At 26.1% G+C, this 21328-nt stretch overlaps 1 protein-coding gene across 2 annotated transcripts; it reads right to left on the bottom strand.

Moving 5' to 3' along the window:
* Nucleotides 1-820: 820 nt before the first annotated feature.
* Nucleotides 821-20543, bottom strand: LOC111031808 (clavesin-2). Of its 2 annotated transcripts, none has more exons than XM_022311909.1 (7): nucleotides 20359-20543; nucleotides 6308-6535; nucleotides 5080-5301; nucleotides 3207-3400; nucleotides 2181-2297; nucleotides 1472-1565; nucleotides 821-1363 (listed from the first exon to the last, which is right to left on the bottom strand). In XM_022311909.1, the coding sequence occupies exons 2-7, from the start codon at nucleotides 6531-6533 to the stop codon at nucleotides 1188-1190; spliced, it is 1029 nt and encodes a 342-aa protein (XP_022167601.1). In that variant the 5' UTR covers nucleotides 6534-6535; nucleotides 20359-20543; the 3' UTR covers nucleotides 821-1187. The 2 variants fall into 2 exon arrangements, with proteins under 2 accessions (XP_022167601.1, XP_022167602.1); XM_022311910.1 differs by lacking the exon at nucleotides 20359-20543 and adding an exon at nucleotides 7332-7464.
* Nucleotides 20544-21328: the final 785 nt, after the last annotated feature.

Genomic DNA, 21328 nt, shown 5'->3' with positions numbered 1-21328 from the left:
AGAATATTGGTAAAAACGAATATGATTTTTTTTAAATATAATATGAATACTCAAAAGATTCTCTAATTAAGTGTAATTAAATTAGGTACCTACTTCTTTACAAACCTTTTTTTTTTTAATAGCGATAGGCTCTAGAGTTAAAAATTGTTGGGAATCCTGAACATATAGGGTTTTAAACACACAATTATTTGAACGAAACTAAATTAACAAGTTCAAATGTATGTAAACAAATTTCAAATAAGTATTTACCTGAGCCATAATATGCCACAATATGACATAATCTGGTAAAACAAGACACATTAAAAAAAAATATAGCATACAATTAAAAAATATATTTACAATTTTTTTTCTTTTTAACTAGTATGCACCTATAAAAAATCTGGGCTACAATTTGTATGTATGCTAAAAAAACTGCGACACAATTAGTATGTATCTCAAGAAATCTCGTGCACCAATAATTAGGAAGACATTTTTACTGCTGGACGCGAATAGCCACCATCCGATTTAATGAAACACAACAATCACCTAATACTTTCAGGCTATAAGATATATTAGATACCGGGTACATAAAAAGTAAATAGAATTATTCACCTAAAAATCAAGTTCTTTGTACATAAAACACTATAGATATTACTATATTAGATTGGGTACATATTATAAAAAAAGTATTAATACTTTCTTTAATAATTATTCTGATACATTTATATCTTAATAGTCAATTCTTAATTACATTAAATTATTTTTTTTTTAAGTATTCATATTTTTAGAAATACTTAATTAAATGTATATAAAAAATAAATATAATATTTGTACTGCAGTATTATGATAATAAATATTTAATCAGATATTTTAGATTTGTCAAGTAAAATATTATAGTATGCTAATTTAAGCAAATATTAACTCGAACGTTATTAAAATAAGTACTTATCTACTTTACAAGTCGAAAAATATTACAAAAATTGTATGAACAAATATAAGGTAACGATAATTATTATATAAAATGAAAATAAAATTATGAGAGTATTTAAAAATAAGAACATATTATAATAATGAAGAATTTACATGATGAAAATTTGAACAAAAATGAATGAAAAAAAACTAAAAATGTTTTTACAATCCGAATTACAGATGTATTACTTATTTACAGTATATAATGTAATTAGTATAATTACTGATAAGTTATATAGTTAGTCAACTTCCAGTTTTCGGAAACTGCCATTTAGCTGATTGAATCCAGTGATCAAATTATGATTAATTTCAGCTTTCGTTTTTCTTGTTATAATGTTTTTATCTGATAATAACCGCATATTGTCTAACGCTATTAACTTTTCTCTATTCGCCAGTAATTCTTTTTTCCATAATCCTAAGCAAAAAATTGAAATTCAAAATTAGCAAATGTATGTATATTATTTACAGATAGCAATATAATAGTATATAGGTATTTATAATATAAAGCTAAATAAATAATTACTGATCATTTCGGCCATTGGCATTTCACCGCCATACTCTTTGGGTAAAACTTTCTTATCGAGCGTCTCGTGTAACTCGGAAAGTGAACTGTGCATCTAAAATGTTTTTAACAACTATTAGACCATTTTTTAAGAGGCAGCATTTACTCGTACAATGAAAAATATGTTAATATCATTGGTACAGATATAAACCAGTTCCCCCTGTTTTTGACTATTGAGGGTACTTAGACCCATCTACAAACTAATATATTCTTTCTAAATGTCAATTTTTTATCAATTATTTTAAATTTGAAAAAAAATAATGTGCAATTTGCAATTATTATTTAAATCTGTAGGTATTTGTGTGGTATAGAAATACGGTCGGTAAGAATTTTCGTGTTTTTCGTAGAAAATGTGGTGAGCTGAGAACAATATGATCTGCAATAATTGCAATATTTGGGGGGGGGGGGGTGAGATGTGAGGTGCTGCGTCCAATGTTTTCCTTAGTCACTTACAACAATTTGGCCTACTTAAGCCTATGGTTTTACTAAGCTTTATTTTTCTGCCGTACTAAAGTTTTGTTTTTGCCCAAATTATTATTTTATTGAACATTATGTCATTGTGATAGCGATGTGAGATTTAGGGTGTGCTTTGATCTACCTTTTAATGAGATCAAATACTGTAAAAATGCAAAAATCAAATATCAAACACGAATTTTTATTAGTGATATACCTTCATTCGTCCATTGAGTTTTGGGCTTATTCTTGTTTGGAAATAATCATAAGCAAACTTGATCGGTAATGGCACGTTCAACAGGTGTATTGCTTTGTGCCTCATAGGAATTGATTGCTAAAACAAAAAAAGAACGATTTACTTTTTGATATAGATAACAATTTTTATAGGTAAAAAGTTAAATTAAAAAAATGTATTTCATAAATGTGTTATTAATATTTTAACATACTATCCTATAAAAATATTAATGAATATGAACAATATTATATAACTATACTTTAATGTTGTATTTATTATTTTTATTTTTTTTTATTGATTGAAATTCCGGTAACTACTATGGCCATTAGCTGTTTGCAGGGGGAAAAGATTGATTTGAAATACGTGCATGTGTGGCAAGGATGTGTTGCTAAAAACCTGGGTGGTCACCCATCCGAGTGCTATCAACGACGGCCGGTAAGTACGCTCAAAGTGTTGTCATAGATTGAGTATACGACCGCACCTTACCAAGCCACAGTTTTATTTTTATTTTTAGGTACCAATATGAATAAATAATAAATAATAATATATATGTATGATTAATAATAAGATGTTCACATATTATGATGATTTTATTTAAGAAGATCGAACAAAAACACTTGACGGTGTGTCAATAATCAGTATTGTATTATTATTTTAAATATGAATGTAACGATAAATATATAATTGCATTCGATAATGATTTAATGCAATTCAGCTCAGTATATATAGGATGTAATGTGTTCATAAACAAGATTAAATGATTATAAAATTAATAATTATTATATTATATGCTTGTTTATTACTTAAATTAAACACATTTTATACATAGTGTATAACTGTATGAGTTGTTACACGGGTTTTTAAGTACCTAAACATAAAAAATTTAAAAGTATAAGTAAATAATTAAAATAATATACCGCGCGGGCATATTAATTTGAATAAGACTGTAACCATATGAAAAATACACAAAAAGCAAATTATAAAACTATTTAAATCTGTAATGTTTACCTCTCCCCACTTGATGAGAGTGGCGAATTCATTTGGAGCAAACAGGGTTATATACGCTGGAGTGATGGAATATAAATCACCAAAGTGGGTGAATCCCACGACCTGATTGACTTCATCATTTAGTAATGTCTCATAGGTAATTATATGCACAATGCCCAAGTCTCTATTGCTATATTTTCGAAGATCGAAGCCTTCTGTAAATAAAATAAAATAAAATGTAAGAAAAAAATAAAAAAAAATAAAATATATTGTAGTGTACTTACACTACAATATATTTTATTTATGGTTCACTATTAGGATAGGACGTGGACACGTGGTGGGCGCATATAATTCGAGTTCAAAAACCCTATGTGTGTGGACACTGAACAGTGAATAATATCACATGGTCACTCGGTAGTCGGTACATAATCTTTGTAATAATTTATCATCATACAATCATAATATAGGTAACTATTTATTTTTAAGTTAACGTTTTAATTGTTCGATACTCTATAAATATATCGTATACAAACTTAGAAATAATTGAAAAATTATGATTTTTGTGTTAAATTGAGTAAAATGGTTTGAAACAATAAAAATAGATACTACATTATAATGTATACAGATAAGGTTACATTTTATTTATACAAAAAAAAAAAAAAATAGTTATCTTATTAAAAATAAATGATGTACCTATATTCTATAGTAGTATAGACGTATCGTGTTAAATCAGTATACCACACAAAACCAATTGCATTATAAAATTGAATCAGTAATTACGTAAACACGACAACCAATATAATACCGAGCGGCCAGATATGGTAGGCGTGTATTTTAACTTGTATTATGTTACGATTTTAGAACCTCCTGAGACCAGCGTCAGTAGGCGTAAGAAGCGATTGCTAGTCATACTTAAATTGCGATGTTACCTACACGTTAAGTTATCACAATAGTTGCATGGCCAATCGATTAGTTTAATATTTTAAAAGTGCAATACAACTTTGAACTTTGACCTTAATGGACCCCAATCATAAGCCACTAAATCATGTTTAAGAGACCATTAAAGCTCAACATATTGATTCGTTAAATGTTTATTGATTATATTTATGTAACCTGGCATAGGTCACACAATGTATTATCACACAATGGCATCAAATTATTTTGTAATGTGCGGAGGGAGGAGTGGCTAACTTTTTAACATACACTATTTGATCATTAAAATTAATATAATGTATAGTTCCCTCCCCTACCCCGCCCCCTTGCCTTCCGCTTTAATACCACAGTCAAAATATAAACCAAATAAAAAATAAAAATAATTAATGATAAATTGTCATATATATATACTATACATAGTGTTGTGTAGTGTCCAAAAGTTAAGCTTGGCCCAACTCTGGAAACTTCCAGTAGATCATTGTTAGTGAATTAAACTTGAACGATTGCAATATCCAATCAAAATATGATAAAATTCACACCAACGGGCACTTACCAAGCTGTGAATCCGATTTCATATACTATTGATTGTGTTATCTCTTATCTACAAGTGTCAGTGCACCAAGCACCGACAGGACGTATGATCACCGTGGTACATTATAGATTTTGAACGGCTATAACTTCGAAACGAAGTCCAAGCATTTATTCTAATTGTGACATCTATCAAAACTTGCCTAAAAACGGAAATTCTGGAATATTTTTTTGTAATTTCCCTGTTAAATAAGTTAAGTTCTGACTAGCTCTAAGTAGCACCTATACTTTTACGAAATATATAAGTTTAATTTTATTTATTCCTTATACCTAGTATTATACCTATATTCAATACCACAATGTAAGTGCATAATTATAAATACATAATACGTAACATAATTGATAATTTTTTATATTCTATTGTTTTACTTACTGGCAGTACCGATAATAACTCGACGACCGTGGTTATCCCTAAAAGGTGATACAAACATGTATCCGGAGTCAATGAGTTCGTTGATTGATGGAATTAAACAGTCTAGGCCCATGAAGTACATTGGGAATTTTTGTCGAAGATTCAAATATTTAAGCAGCATTTGTTGAGCCATCGGTAAACTAAATTTTTTAACACGCAAGAATCGTAATAAAAAATTTTCATCTGAAATATTAATCATAATATTTTAAATAAATCACCATAAGTACAAAAAAATATTGAAATAAATATTTTAGTATTCTACCTAACTAATAGTGACTCTAGTTTAAAGTATATGCATATTACGGAATTACATTAGAAATGGACGTATGCGAAAAAATCATTACATGCATATTAGTATATGACCCAAAACCATGATAATATAAGTCATACAAATTTAAAATTACCATATTATAGATAATAACTGTAACTGAGGACTTCTAGTTTTTTGAATATTTTTTTAGAAAGGCAGCATGAGTGATCTATAATTATGTTTTAGATCAGTATAACAGTTTTATTTTACATATTTTGTCATTAGTATATATTTGAATGTATTAGAAAAATGAAGAACCTGTTTTAAATTTTTTGACTGTAGCAAAGTTAGAAGCAAGTGATTTTGGACAAAATATAAACAAAATATAAAAACTCATTAGAATAATAATTTTTGGTATGAAATAAATAATTTAACTATTGTGAAAATCCGGGCCGATACCGTTCATAAAACCGTATCGAGTATGTTATTTACCTATTACGTGCAACGCGTGTGGGAAATGCACTGTAGGTAAGTAGTTCATTATTTATTTCATATTTGTCATAACTTTAAGGAATCATCGTAAAAGAAATTAATTTTTCAAGTTTTTATTCAGTCAAATTAGTTAAAATATATTATTTTTATTTCGTTTATCTAAATATTATCATTTATAATAGTCTTCGCTACTAATATTACTATATTTACTTATATTGGTATCTCTAGATATACCTACTCTGTCTGTACACTTTAAAACAGTCAGATTTACTAGTAAGATCTAGATAGTTATTAGTTATAAACTTATAAACCATTAAAATACAATATTTTTTAAATAAAAATGTATAAAGTTCACTGTAGGTTATACCAAATAGAATGATTAAGATTAAGTTCAAGTTTTTGATCGAATATCGTAATAATAGTTTAAAATATAATTATTTACCATACCAGTATTTACGTTTTGAACATCCGCATTTTTTGATATCCACTGTCGGAAAGCCGAAATAGCTTGATTACGAGCACTTTCATTTTCCCGTAATTCAATCAAAGCCAATTCTTGAATATGCTTCGGTAATGTACAAGGCTCGTGGCATGTAAACCAGTCATCTGTGGCCGCGTGCTTTTTCTGACAATCATCGTCCACAGTAATGTCAGAAGCTTTTGTCGGTGACATCGCTAAAAACATATTTAAATACACGTTCATATATAGTCGTAATACGCATAACTTTTTACAACATATTATGTGGGTATTTATACTTCAGTATACTCAAAAACAATTTGTCAATATAAAAGCCCAGCAAATTTAATATTTTTTATAAATTATGTATGCATAAATCAGTGCTATTATTTTTGTAGCTTAATGAGAAGTGTAAATATAATCAGTGTAAGTAAGTGAGTATGACTAAATTTAGTAATACATTGTACTAAATTTATAATTTTATTCTAGTAAGATGTAAATATAGTTCATCTATAAATATTAAATATATTATTATATAAGTACGTAATACATTATAAGAATGTGCAAATACTAAATAAATCTATTTCTAATGCTTAATAACACTGTCAATTTTTTTTTCGAGATTATTTTAGAAGGATATTTACTACCAAATATTTGTTAAGTCTTCCTGTTTATTATGTTGTATAGTTTTGTTATTTTTGCATTGAAAACATTTGAAGATATTTTATTTAAGATTGAATGTTCTAAATTCCAATACCGCGAAAGGAAGAATAAAATTAATAAAAATATAAATATGTTAATTAAAAACAGATATAATAAAATTCTTTCTTTTCCGAACCAAAGATAATTTGTAAAACAACAGTTGACGATCAGTAATTACGTATAAATATACAATATTATAATATAGTTTCTTCATTAAGATAATTTTTTAGTCCAATACCAGTATAATGCATGAGCAAATTAAAACAAAATAATGACTATACCTTGTGTAAAAGATAGTGATAATATACTCACCTGTTTTTGACAAACGGTTTACGAAATATAAATGATAATAACAAACATGAAAATGCCAATCAATAACTGGGCACTATTTAAAATACTTTCTCTCGTGATGTCCCGGCACTGAATATTTCTTACATTGTTCAACAGAAGGTATACTATACTCTAAAGATGTTTTTGCATGCCAAGAATATTTTCATATCCCTACCTAATACCAATATATTGTAATAGAATTTTCCCTACCTATTCGATGAAATAGCAGTGGCGTGTTTGGATAATTGTTTTGTATAGAAAATATTTATTTAACTACGAGACATATAGGTATTGGCTTTTACACGTTTAAAAGTTATGTAAATACTATGACTGGAATAAAATAGTTATTCTTACTCCAATATTGTGTGATTCTTTTAACGTCTAACACTCACTACCTATCTCGAAAAGCATTAACTAGAAGTCTAGAAATGAGTGTTTCCTGTTAGAAGAATCTCACTGTTTAATTAAACAATAACATATCATTTCGATGTCACTTTACCAATTAGAGTTACTTTCTTTATTCGGTCTTAGACATTCATACATTTTCTGCATAATTGTCTAATGTTTTTTTAATATTTTTTTATAGGGTGATCCGTTTAATATATGACACTCATTAATCCTGAAAACAATAACGTTTTCAAAAATATTTCATTTACATAATTTTAAATCGTTCTAACAATAATTTTGGAAAACAATTTTATATTTATTTTAGTTTTTCACTCGTTTGATCGACAAATATATTTTAAGTTTCATTTAAAAATTAAAATATATTTTATTTTACTCAGAAATTCCGGTAATTTCTTCAAGGCTTAACACTAATCTATAATTGCCATTTATTATCCTACATGCGTACATTTTCATGATCATCGACCAGCAGTGTTTGTGTATTCTGATATAAATTATACAAATTATAGATGAATATATTTTCCTAAGAAGTCAGAAGGGATAATGTCCTCATAATATGTGCAACTACTAACTAAAAAAAATAGAAACTAAGTATATGATCAATATTTCTTAGTGTACCTATGCCAACCTTGCTAAGTTATAGTACAATGATAGCTAAGCCAAAGTTTAATACACGAATACGAAATCAAAACGTATTATATTTTTTTTGACAATTGTCATTGTTTTTTGTTTTGTTTCGTTTTGATTATATTTCTGATCGGTCATGGATTTCTTCATCAATATATTATCAAATAAATAATAACTTATAAATTAAAACAACCTTACATAATTTAATTTTCTAAAATATTTTTTTAATCGACTACAGAAATTGTCAAATAACTATCAATATATTGTTAAATAAATAATAACATTAAGTAAACGTATACTGTCTAATCATTTATGTTACATAAGCACTATAAGTAAGTCCTAATGAAAAAGCACATAAACATTATACCGTTTCAATAAGTTTCTTATTCTATTATTTCAAAGCAGGACAATTTTTCTTAAGTCATTTTATAATATTATTCCAACCTATTGATTATAAAAAAAATTGTTCGGTTTCTACATTGGTATACAAAATTGAAACGATTTTTTCCGTGAAGAGTTATGGTTCCGTAATTCGTAAATGGTAATAGTATAATGAAGTTAAGTATATTTTTTCATTCATGAATTAATCATAAGAATTGATTTTATGTCTCAATAGTTTTATGTATATATATATATAAATATAACTTTTTTTTGGCTTATCAATCATAATTAAAACTAAAATCAAATTAATGACTAAAAATACTATTTGTGGACTTTTCACTTTTTATCAGATGACTATACCTAGGATTTTAAAGAAAATACAAGTTTCTACGTTTTATATATAAAACAATAATTTCCTTGAAAAATTACAAAATATATTCTAAAAAATAACTCAACACTTTCTTCGTTTAATTTAGAATCTAAAATTCAAAAGTTGATTTTTTTAAGTGTGTAATTTTGGTAGACGTTACGTCATTTTAGTTACCTATTTATATTAAATTTCTTTCAAAGATGATTGTTAATTATATATTTTCAATTTGAATAGTATAAATATCCTTCACACACACACACACACAAGTTATATAGTATGTACTAAGTAGCTTTGATAGGTAGTAGGATAATCATAAGTTTTAAATGAAAAATAACATATGACTTGGTAGGAGAAGATATACAAAGACATCACTTAATTAAGGTGAAAATGCACATTTTAGTTCTAAATGAGATTATTTCAACTATTTACTTGTGGCCTATAATATGCATAATACCTATAAACATACTAGTATAATACAATATACATATATTATAGTTCATATTATTATTACGAATGGATATACTATATTGTTGACTTTCTTTTAAATGCCTATTCGAATATTTTATTATATTTAGATTCGTGATTTTTTTTTCAACTTTGAATAAAATTAATAATAGTTATAATAAATAAAATTTCTAAATTCTAAACACTGCAAAAAGACAACATTGATTTCAGAAACTTGCGCTTGGTTTAACTTCGCGTTCAACGGCCTCGGGGACCTTGAACTTCAACATACCTTATGTTAAATGATTATACTTTTAAAATCAAACAAACCCGTTGAAAGAACAAAATATTTCGTAGTTGGAATATGGTATGATCATTTTTTATCTCATCAATATTAAATTATAATATTTACTAACTAGAGCTTAAATGTTATTAAATTTAGGAAAGGTTATAACTAGGTTTGTTTAGGGACTTAAAGCTTCAAAAAAAACATGCAAATATTCATGCATAATATATGTATCAAAAAATGACTAAATATGCACTGAATAAAAAATGTTTGATTTGAAATTTGGAATTATAATTAACTGAGTTATTAATTTTTCTTATTTGAATAATTATAATCATTTCGTATTAATTTCATCGAATCCTTTAATAAAAACAATATCACAAAGTCAATAATAGTAATGAATGGTCATCACTTTTTTTTTTAAATTTAGTTATAACAACATCAGAGCTCTAATTGTGTTAATAACGACATCATAATATATTCTGAGTGTTAACTGACTTATAAGATTAGATTTTAGAGCAATTTTTATACTTTGATTTGTATTTTAATAAATATAAAGATGTAATGACTGAAATGTGGAAAGTAAAATGTTGATAAGAAACAATTCCTATTCATAAATATGAAGTACTATATCATTATCATTTAGTGCATTTTAGTATATATATCTAATAATGAGCAAATCATCAAGGTATATATGGTGAATTAAACTTAAGGACGAATATCGTTTTCAACAGATTAATCTGAGTAACAATTTAAAGTATTCAAGTGATTTACAATCTACATGATTGTATTATTATAGATTTCAAAAATAAATTATTATACAATATAGGTTTACCTAATATTACAATGATGTTGATTCTACACTATTATTTAGACTAAAATATAATGTAAATAATACCGAATGAATAATGAATAAGCACATCGACTTCACTGTGTATATTCTTCAATTTTTGTGTATTATAACCTCGTGTATAGCAATTAATATTCCCAATCTTTTCGTGATCAATAAATAGAAAACTTGTTTTTATCTTAAACATTGAGTAATTTTATGACAGATATCTATGAACTGGCAGTTATTCAAAGAGCATATAACTTATAAGTGCACGCAAATACTTTCGATTTGGACTACATCAATAAGTGAAAGGACAATAGTAATGTAGAAACAAACATATATTATAAAATGTTAAAGAGTTTAAACTAACTTTTAGATATTTATTAGTTCTGAATTGACTGAATTGATTTATTTTATATCATCTGGCAAACAAAATATTAAGAATAATTTGTTTTACATCTATTTAGCCTGCAGGAGAATATCGAATAGGTACTGGTTAGTGGTCACTGGTTAGTGCCTAGGGACTAGTGGTTATATTGTTTAATAAAAACAGGATGAGAAATTCTTTAAATATATCAAAATAGTTATAAACCTAACCCAGTCACTTATCGCTGTCAATTGTAAACTAATTAAATTCTAAACAACTCATTATTTTTAATTACTTTCAAGTTACAATTTACTCTATTGTTGACAAAATAATTGTTTTATTGTACTTTAAACTATGAAGCATAAACAACTATAATTATAATTATAATAGTATGTTTTTTAGAAACCAAATCTACCAAAAAAAAAAATAATTCATAAAAGTAGAGACGACTAAACCGTATAAAGTTTATATATCTATCTGTACATAGTCTAGTATAGACTATAATAGAATATATCCATGTTGTAAAATAACTAAAAAATAAAAACCAATGGTCTAAAACGATTTTAAAAAATTTCCATTCATTAAAATAATTGTGCAGGAACTGATTATTATTATACTATAATGTATTTAATCTAGAACTGTATGCACATTGCGCACTTAAAATAATTAAACTTGATACCAATGTTACAACACTATTTGAAAAGTATAATATTAAATGGGTTAGAGACTAACGTAAAATGTAGTTAATACAATAATACTATAAAGTATAAATACTAACATTTTAAAGAGTATGTACCGTACCCAGTAAATTTCTGCATTGTAGTTTATAATAAGTTATGTATACAGTATACGCTATAAATATTTATACTTAAAAAAATATTATAATAATATTGTATAACCTGCAAAATAAGAATAATATTTTATTTTTTTTTTATTTCTAGAACGTCTAATAGATTTTTATTTTCAATATCCCTTAGGTAACTACCAGACTAAATATCTTTTCTACTTTCAAAAAACGAAAATGCTATAAAATCCTAACTTAACTGGCTACTGATAAAGTAACTATAATTTATTCAAATTAAAAATAAATTTTATCTTATCGAAAATATTACTTAACATCGGTACCCATGTATATAACGGAGCTAAAGTGTAAAAAATGACCCTAATAGATACATATTTAAGTACAAGGATATTAACTATATAGTAGTTAACTGTTTATATTATGTAATATTAACGTGCACATTTTTCACATTTTAGATGGTTATATTTAAATATTACGTATAACTTTATTCGGATATTTCTCATTTGACATTGATTCAATTTAATATGAAAAACATTTAGACTTTAACATGATTCTAAATAGTTGTTAAGAAATCCCCAGGTATTCACATTTCACGCGTTTATTATGTCTTTGTTTGTTTAAACAAAGTATGTAGGTACTGGGTAGGTAAAATAGAAAAACCACTATCTCTCTATGACGTTCGTTGTAAGTTGTAACGATATACCAGTTTAAATTGGAGTATACTAGTAGGTATCTATTACTTGTTGGCTATTTATGTAGTTATTAATGATGAGAAATATGTAACCTGTGATTTTATGATTTTTAACTTTTTTTGATATAAGGTAAATAATAAATATTTGAATAGTATAAATTTCAATTAGTTAAGATAGGTAAGTACCACAAGAATAAAATATATTTAATCTGTGTTAGTCACTGTGTGACATATTGCTTGTATCAAACGTTAAATGTGTCGGGGGAGGATTCTCAAAACAAAAATAACTTTATATTCTTAAAAAAAATATCATCAAGTTATAAACTAAAATTGTAATTGTGCACAATACAACGATATATTTATGTACTAGGTATTTATGTATTTGTGTAGACTTAAAATAAGGACTAATTTTAAATTTTGATCCCAGTATGAAGAACAAAATAGTAAAATGATAATGCACCTACAGTTTGAGCACAGGGACCACACTACATAATGTATAGTCAGCTGACATGTTCTCCAGATAACTGCCGATAATATCAATAATATCGATCAACATGTAGTATAAAGGCAACTTACAACTTAACACAGCTATAACCTCGTTTTGGTAATTCGTTTGTATAAAGATTCATTACTGAGATTTTAAATGAAAATTGTGACGGACATATTATTGGACCAGCTAAATAAATAGGTAAGTATATATTATGCTAGGTGGTCACTGTTGAAAAAATCGAGCCGAGACTTTAATTCTGAAACATATATATATTTACTACTGATAATGGTGGATATAAATAGTATTTCGAGTAGGGAGAACGGCTAAAATTGATACATTATAAACTTCCTATGGCAGATTAATAGATTATGACCTATTGCTTCCTTAACAAGAACGTCGAGTTTAATTATATACCTAATATTCAATTAGTTAAACTATCAATTTCGGTTATTATATTTTATCTATTATGATGCATAATATACTTTATCAATGCATCTTGATACGAATTCGAACCTTATTATTTTATAAGTAGTTAATATCGGTACAATAAATTCTTTAAAAACATAATAATATTTCTATTATATACATAATATATATGTATATATTACCAATTAAAAAATAAAATAGTAAAATATAAAAAAATGATGGAACCTATCTTGAATATTTCTGGTAATACCTAGGCAAAACCGGCACGCCCAAGATACGTTAAATGTAAAACATAATACATTAATACTATACAGTATAGATACTGGATTAAAGAGGTGGGAAATAATCAATTACACAATATTTCATCTGGAGAAAGGTTTGAAATCGTTTATAAACAATAAACTTAAGAAAATTAATACTAAAAAAAAAATTATACAATAGATAGTGACAATGTAAAAACTAGAGAAAATGAAAATAATAATTAGATGCTCATAAAAATGATTATACACTATCGACTTACAAGATAATCACGTCCGGTTGGTAATTATAATACGTATACATTTTAAATTTTCCTAGTAATTTAAATGAACAAAAAACATATCATTATTTATAATAATTATGTAGCATATATAATTATTATATAGGTACCTATTTTTTACAAGTCATGTATAAAACATTGACATCTTGACAAATATTATTTATGACTGTTTTTAAATTTCTTGTTACAATATATTATTATAATCAGAAGTTATGTTTATTCAGGAGACTCGTCGATTCCCCCAGTACAGGTATAGTTTTAAAACAGCCTATTGAGTTTTACAACTGTGATAATTCTGGTTACTTCTCTTATTAATTTTATTAACTATTAATAACATTATTAGTCCGTCTGCAGTTATCAATTTTGTTGGTATGAAAAGCAGAAACTCGATCTCTAGTTACCTAAACTTACAATTTTAAATAGACAGAATTGATGAGTTCATTAATGGCCATAAAAAAATCTGAAATATTGCCTGTCTATTAAACTTCACTTTACATAATAATTGTTTTTCAAATGAGATGATTCATCATTATACTTTCAAATTTTGAACATACATCACTAGCTCCACCATAATAATTCTTTTCCTTACACTGGCTTATAGGCAACAGTAAAAATCAAATCCTAACAGTTTTTATTGAACTCATATATGTTATGTTTCATAAAGATATGGCTATAGGAAGAACTATGTTCTTTATTGTTATAATTTGTTAACGACCTTCTGGAAATTAAAAGCTTGGTATGTAAAAGTGATTGAATAAGATTACGATTTTCAATAATTATATAATATTTTTCAAAATAATAACAATGTTTTCCATAATGTATACATGGTACAAATTATTACGTGTTTTGCAATGAGTTTAAGCATAAAATACGACCAACTCAACAAATCCATTTTGTACATGATTGTTAAGTAAAACTTGTTTACCTATTAAGTATTTTAGTATTTTGCAAATAAGCAGATAATATTTTAAAAGATTAAATTTAAAAAGTTCATTTCTATTTCAATTTTTATTATTTTTAAAATAGGTACCTTTTTAGTTTACATTCAAAAATAGTAAAAATTAATGTCAGTGTAATTATTATTTTTAAAGTAAAATCTACAAGGTAATTTATCAAAAATATGTTTAATTTGAATTAGCTAATGATGTCAAGAAGAAGTTAGAGCTATTACAAATTTACATTAAAATAATTTGTTATTGAATACATAAATTCTACTTCAAATAACTCTTTCAATAATTAAATTATACTTGGTTATAATTATACTAATTATAAACTAGTTATAATACAATAATAAAAATATTATGATTAAAGATTCTTAGTAGGCAATATACATCAAATACAAAAATTAATTTTTTTTTAACTAATATTCCGCGGCCACGAGACCATTGGGCCACATAACTATTTTAAGGAGTGACGGTAGGGTAGGTACAATTGTTCAAAACTCTTGTATTTTTTTTCCACTAAGCTCTACGGTGGTCACCCATCCGGGAACTAGTGGCAGTGGACGGTTGCGTACTCTCAATTACGTTGAGTGACTGATTGCAGCAACCACGCCACGTTAAAATTCATTTTCATGATACCTACCTAATAATTAAAATAACCTTATTTAATCAAACATCAAGTTTTAGTAAAAATTTTTATAAACTCGATTGGAATATTATTTAGTGTTTTGATGAATTTCTCAATTAATTAATTAAAAATTTTTTTTAAGAAAGTTTAAGCAATATTTTTGAAATATTAAACTTAACTAGTTATATCTTAAGGTCATTTTTTAGCTTATCATTTTTCTCAATTTTCTAGAAAACAAATAAAATATTATCTGCATATCCAACTTCCACGTTATTCACACATTTTTCCATATTCTAATGAGTATGGGAAATAAAATACAAGTGTATTATAAATGTGTGGATCAAAACTTTCCAGTGTCCACTACTTCTACTGGTAAGTCACAAGATCACTGAGCAAACTAAAAATGTTTTTACTTGGTATAATAATATTATAGACCATAGTTAGTAGTACTATATATACTATATAATATACTTAGTAGACTATCATATTATGATGGTCTACTGATATGGGGTGGCCTTCGAGATAACATATTAAATGCTCATAGCTTCATATCTCAACACAAGCTGCATAAGCTTACAGTAGGTAGGCTAATCGACTCTTAACAAATTTAAAGTTTATGTATCATATATGTTTTGTTTTGGACTTCTAGTAAAAAATAAAAATAAAAAATGAATCTATATTTATAACAATTTATTACTAATTGTAGGTTGATTAACATGTTAAAGTCAATTTTTTTAATAATTAGACATTCTTAAAAATATAATGCTTTTATAAAACAACTGGTATGCCACAGAGTAAAAAAAAAACAAATATTTTAAGAAAATATTATTTACGCACAATAATTTCGGTATATAAGATGTAGGTAGCTATTATGAGACAAAATCTTTTACATCGTATATGTTCTTATTTCACAATTTGTCTTCTACGATTTATGTCTATAAGATAAATATATATATGTGACTATACTATATTATACTATGTACAAGTGAACAACATTAATGTGTTTTTTTTTTTAAAGATAACTTGTTTTCATTTTGCAATGTGGGTCATATATAGTGTTTTATATAATAAAGACGACCAACAACATCACGACCCCAACTAAAATAATGCAATAGGATTATAAGAGCTAATTTTGAGAAAACTCGTATAATATACCTATGCAATTTATAGTTATGACTGTTATGAGGTATTTTACAAACTACAATGGCAGCATTATTTGTACATCCAAGACAAATAACATACTATAATCAAAGATGTAAATATTATTTTATGCAAATTTCAGAATGAAGGTTTACTATTTATAAGTTTGTTAGCTTGGTTGGTCAACTCATGATTCGACTGTTATTTTTGTATAGTCCATCTCAATTTTATCATATTTAAAATAATATATAATAGTATAATACGAGTATGCAGGATTGTCAATGTCTTTAAATATTTATAATCAATTATTATTAATATAGTAAGTTCTGTTGTCATAGTGGTTTTAATTAATATTTAATGATTCAACACAATTCATTAATTTTAAAAAATGGATGGTTGATGATTATTAATTATTAGGGCTGGAATTTTGAAGACATTTCATACTTTTTCTGGTGGTTTATAACAAAGCTCAATAGGTATAAGTAAAAAATGAGTTTTAAGCGATACTTTTTGACAAAAATAATTGTTAACAGCATTGATGTATCATTTATTTTTTTTTAACTTTATTTATTTATTTTTATCAAGTTTATAGAAGTAATTAAAACCATTGTATACGAAACAATTGTAAACTTATTCTACATTTATACAATAGCTGCACAGCGAGTCACATCATGCATGTAATAATTGCTTACAGTTCAGTCAACTAATGAATATCTATGTATTTTTTAAATATTATTTTGGATTAACAAACCAAAAGGCCTATAATATAAATACCTATAAAATATTGAATATATAAACAAAAATACATTTTTATGTATTATTTTAATCTATAAGAAACACGCATTGCAAAGCATTGTTTGCGATTTTGAAGGCATTGACATTAAACTTCTACTAATTATGTATAGTTGTTACTATTTTTTAAAACCAAGCATAAAATTAGTTTGAATTTAATCTAATTTAATTTGTTAGATATGTTTATAGTCCACTCATCTTGAATCGCAAATATAATTTACCAACTATAAAAATAAAATAACTGTATGATGCACTTAAGACGTATATATCGTACTACTTTTATAGGTGCACCTTGTTAAACTTTTCTTATTGGTCAATTTATTTTTTTATATTACATAATAAAATAACACATTAATTTTTTAAGACAAGTTACTGAATTTTCAATATAAAATGTGTAGTCATCTTTTTGAAAAATAAATCATAAAATATGCACTCCCACACATTGCAATCCTATATTTATGAACGAAATAATATTTATTAATGTATAACTTTCACTCAAATGATACTCACTATTAGTATTTATTATTTAATTCTACAATAAACATCGATTGAATAACGTCTTATAAACATTGTATAGCAAATAAAAATCTTATGCCGCGTTGCATGAAAATGTATTAATTTAACGGTCCAGTAAAATGTCATGGACCAATCATGGGCCACTAAATCATTTTTAAAGGGCCATTACCTCACTATTGATTAGTTAAATATTTAGTGATTATTTATGCAGCCCGGCATATGTAAAATTGTAATTTAATTATTTACTGATTGATGGGAATAAACCAGCAGAATTTCACATTATTCTGTTGGATGAAAACTACCCAAAAACCAATATATACACCTACTATGAATTACGATTGTGTTTTACTCGGTTTAAGAGTTATGAAAATAAATCATAGGATGATGGAAATGCACATCTTCTGAACTTGCATACATAAAGTTCAGCAAAAAAGGGATGTGTATCTCCCTAAGCTCCCTGCCTACATAGTACTTTCCCAAAAATAAATCTCATTTCGTTTAGCGTCTCACTTAAATAAAACAACTTGAACATACAATTTTTATAAGGATTTACAAATTAATTATATTTTAAATCACATATCCATAGAATATTTTATTATTATGAAATGATACTACTATAACAATTCCACGACGGTACCTAATAAGAAATGGTATATTGGAATATATTTTATTTTTAATACATACACATAAAAGTTTATTCGGCTTAAATATTAATAAATTAATATAATATTTAGCAAATAATACGGATGTTAGACTGTCTTCATAAACCTACACTATACAATGTTAATAGTTCAATAAATTTGATATATTATTAATTAGTAATTACTATAAGAGTTTGGCATGTTAAACTCAATATCAAAATATCTAAATATACCTAGTTTATATAAATTCAATTGCAAGTATTAAAAAAAGTGAAATATTATTATTATTATAATAATATCTATAAATTATAAGTAGGTAAGTATATGTAAAAATCACAATATTAAGAATAAAATAAATAATAATTCATCATTTTAATTCATCATAATGCATTGTTTATATCTAAATAAAAACAAAGTAGCCAATTAACATATTATAATTTATTAATGTAATCAACTCAGAAAGTGTAGCCTTGTACTAATAGTAGGCGATTTCAATAACGGAATATCAAGTAGGTGGGTACAAAATAAAAGTAATAATGTGTGTATTAATATGCTAAGTAGGTAATAAATAAAAGGTACATAATAATACTAAAAACTAAAAAGATGACTTCCATGAAAATTATTGATTTGATCATTGAATTATAATATGTATGACTAATGTAATCTAAAACATGCAAATTTTCCTAGTTTATAAATGTATGTCTTGATATTTCAATTCCAATAGTCCGCATAAATATGTTCATTGGTTTACCATATTAACAACATTTATTTTCTAAAATTCTTAATAGATTTGAAATATTTATACTGTTAAAACCTGAGTTATAAATTATAATTTATATTATATTCCAATTTTTTATAAAGTTTTGAAAATTTTAAAAATTTTAATAATCCTATGAAAGGATCAATTTGTATGTATATTATAAATTATTACCTAAACGATATATTTTGAAAATAACGCTTTTAAATTTGAAACATTAAGATCTGTAGAAATAAAATAAGCTATTAATATTCATACGAATATGGCCATGACTTAAAAAGTTCCACTCGAAATCATTAGGCAACCAAAATAGGTTAAGAAACAATATAAGAATCACATTTTTGAAAATATCTAATAGTTTATGACTAACGAATCAAAATAGCAACTTCTTGGACGTAATCATACAATTCAAACTTCTGATAAATGATTAGTATTGAATGTTTAATAATAAAGACATTTTTTAAAGTTTACTAATGATACTTTAACTTTCAATTTACTATATTTTACTATATTATATGCATTTATAGTTATTTGTGTTAAAAATAATACTATACCTAAAATATTTACCTAATAAGTAATTACTATTATCAAGCCAGTCCTACTATTTTTAAACATTGATGCATAATATAAGCTTTTATATTTGAATTCATGCAATAATATTTATTGTTTCATAAATATTTATTGATTCATATAGTACTTCGCAAACAATTCATTGTAGACTAATACTTATGTTTGTGATTTTGTTTCTTTATAAAAAAATTGGTTTATTGCAGTTTAAATTAACGTTCACCCTTTTTGTGTTACCTTTATATTATAAAAATTAGTAGCAACGGTAGCATTATTATTAAATCGAAAGAACACCTGCAGGTGATGACTTATATTATATTATAATGTATTAATTTAAGATTAAAAAAAAACACAGTTATGTGACTTACCGAATACTTCAAGTGTGCTTTGATGATCTCAGCGGCGATCCGCTGGCAGAGCGGCAACGGTCAATGAGTCGGCGGCGGTACTAATAGAACGAATGAACAAACACCTGTAGAGCATGATCGCAAACTCCATGACAACTTATTCTGGAATGGTTTTACTGCGTGGTGTCTGCTCAAACGGGTCTAGGTCAACTTGATACAAGTGGTGTATACTGTGTCACATATATATGTATACCGTTTCAAAACCGGTACAGTTCTTCGTGAGTATGATGCTGGGGACAAGTTTCGTGTTGCAGGACGTCAAGGCTAATAGGTACACATTGCGCAGCATTCGCGTTTTTGTTATAGTGGAGTTTTTTGGTTTTAATATAAGTAGGTAAAAATATTATCCAATTTAAAATTAAGAGAAATGTCCAGCTGCCCGGGGAATCAGACAATAACACATGGTGGCATTGGTGCCTATATTTTAAGGGTGGGAGTGAGGTCTTAGGGGTCAATTGCTCCGAGTGCCAAACTGTGAGTAACACGACTGGGTGTCGATGTTCAAAGTACCTAAAATCGAGTTACTGAGTAATACCAATGATGCATTTTACTTTTACTGTACGTGACATTAATAATTTTACAATTTAACTAAACGTACCTATATTAATAAGATATTCGTGAAAATAAAATAAAATGTGAATAGTGAATGTCATAAATGAAATGTTGGCTCCATACACTAAGATAACTACAAAAAAAGGTATAACCAAAATCACAACCCGGTTTTTGGTACTTATATCCGAGTCTTTTTGCATCATATCCGAGTTGTGGCCAGATAAGTATTTACCATTTTAAGATGTTTCTATCATACATTCATAGGACCTTAGAATATTTCGTTACCCGTTAAATAATAACGATAGCCGGCAAATAATCAGGTTTAAAATATATTATTGTCACAATACAATATATTAACGTTTTATTGTTCATCATTAAA

This window comes from Myzus persicae, unplaced genomic scaffold, assembly GCF_001856785.1.
Source record: "Myzus persicae strain clone G006 unplaced genomic scaffold, MPER_G0061.0, whole genome shotgun sequence".
Lineage (NCBI taxonomy): Eukaryota > Metazoa > Arthropoda > Insecta > Hemiptera > Aphididae > Myzus > Myzus persicae.
This window is presented reverse-complemented; position numbering and strand designations above follow the sequence as displayed.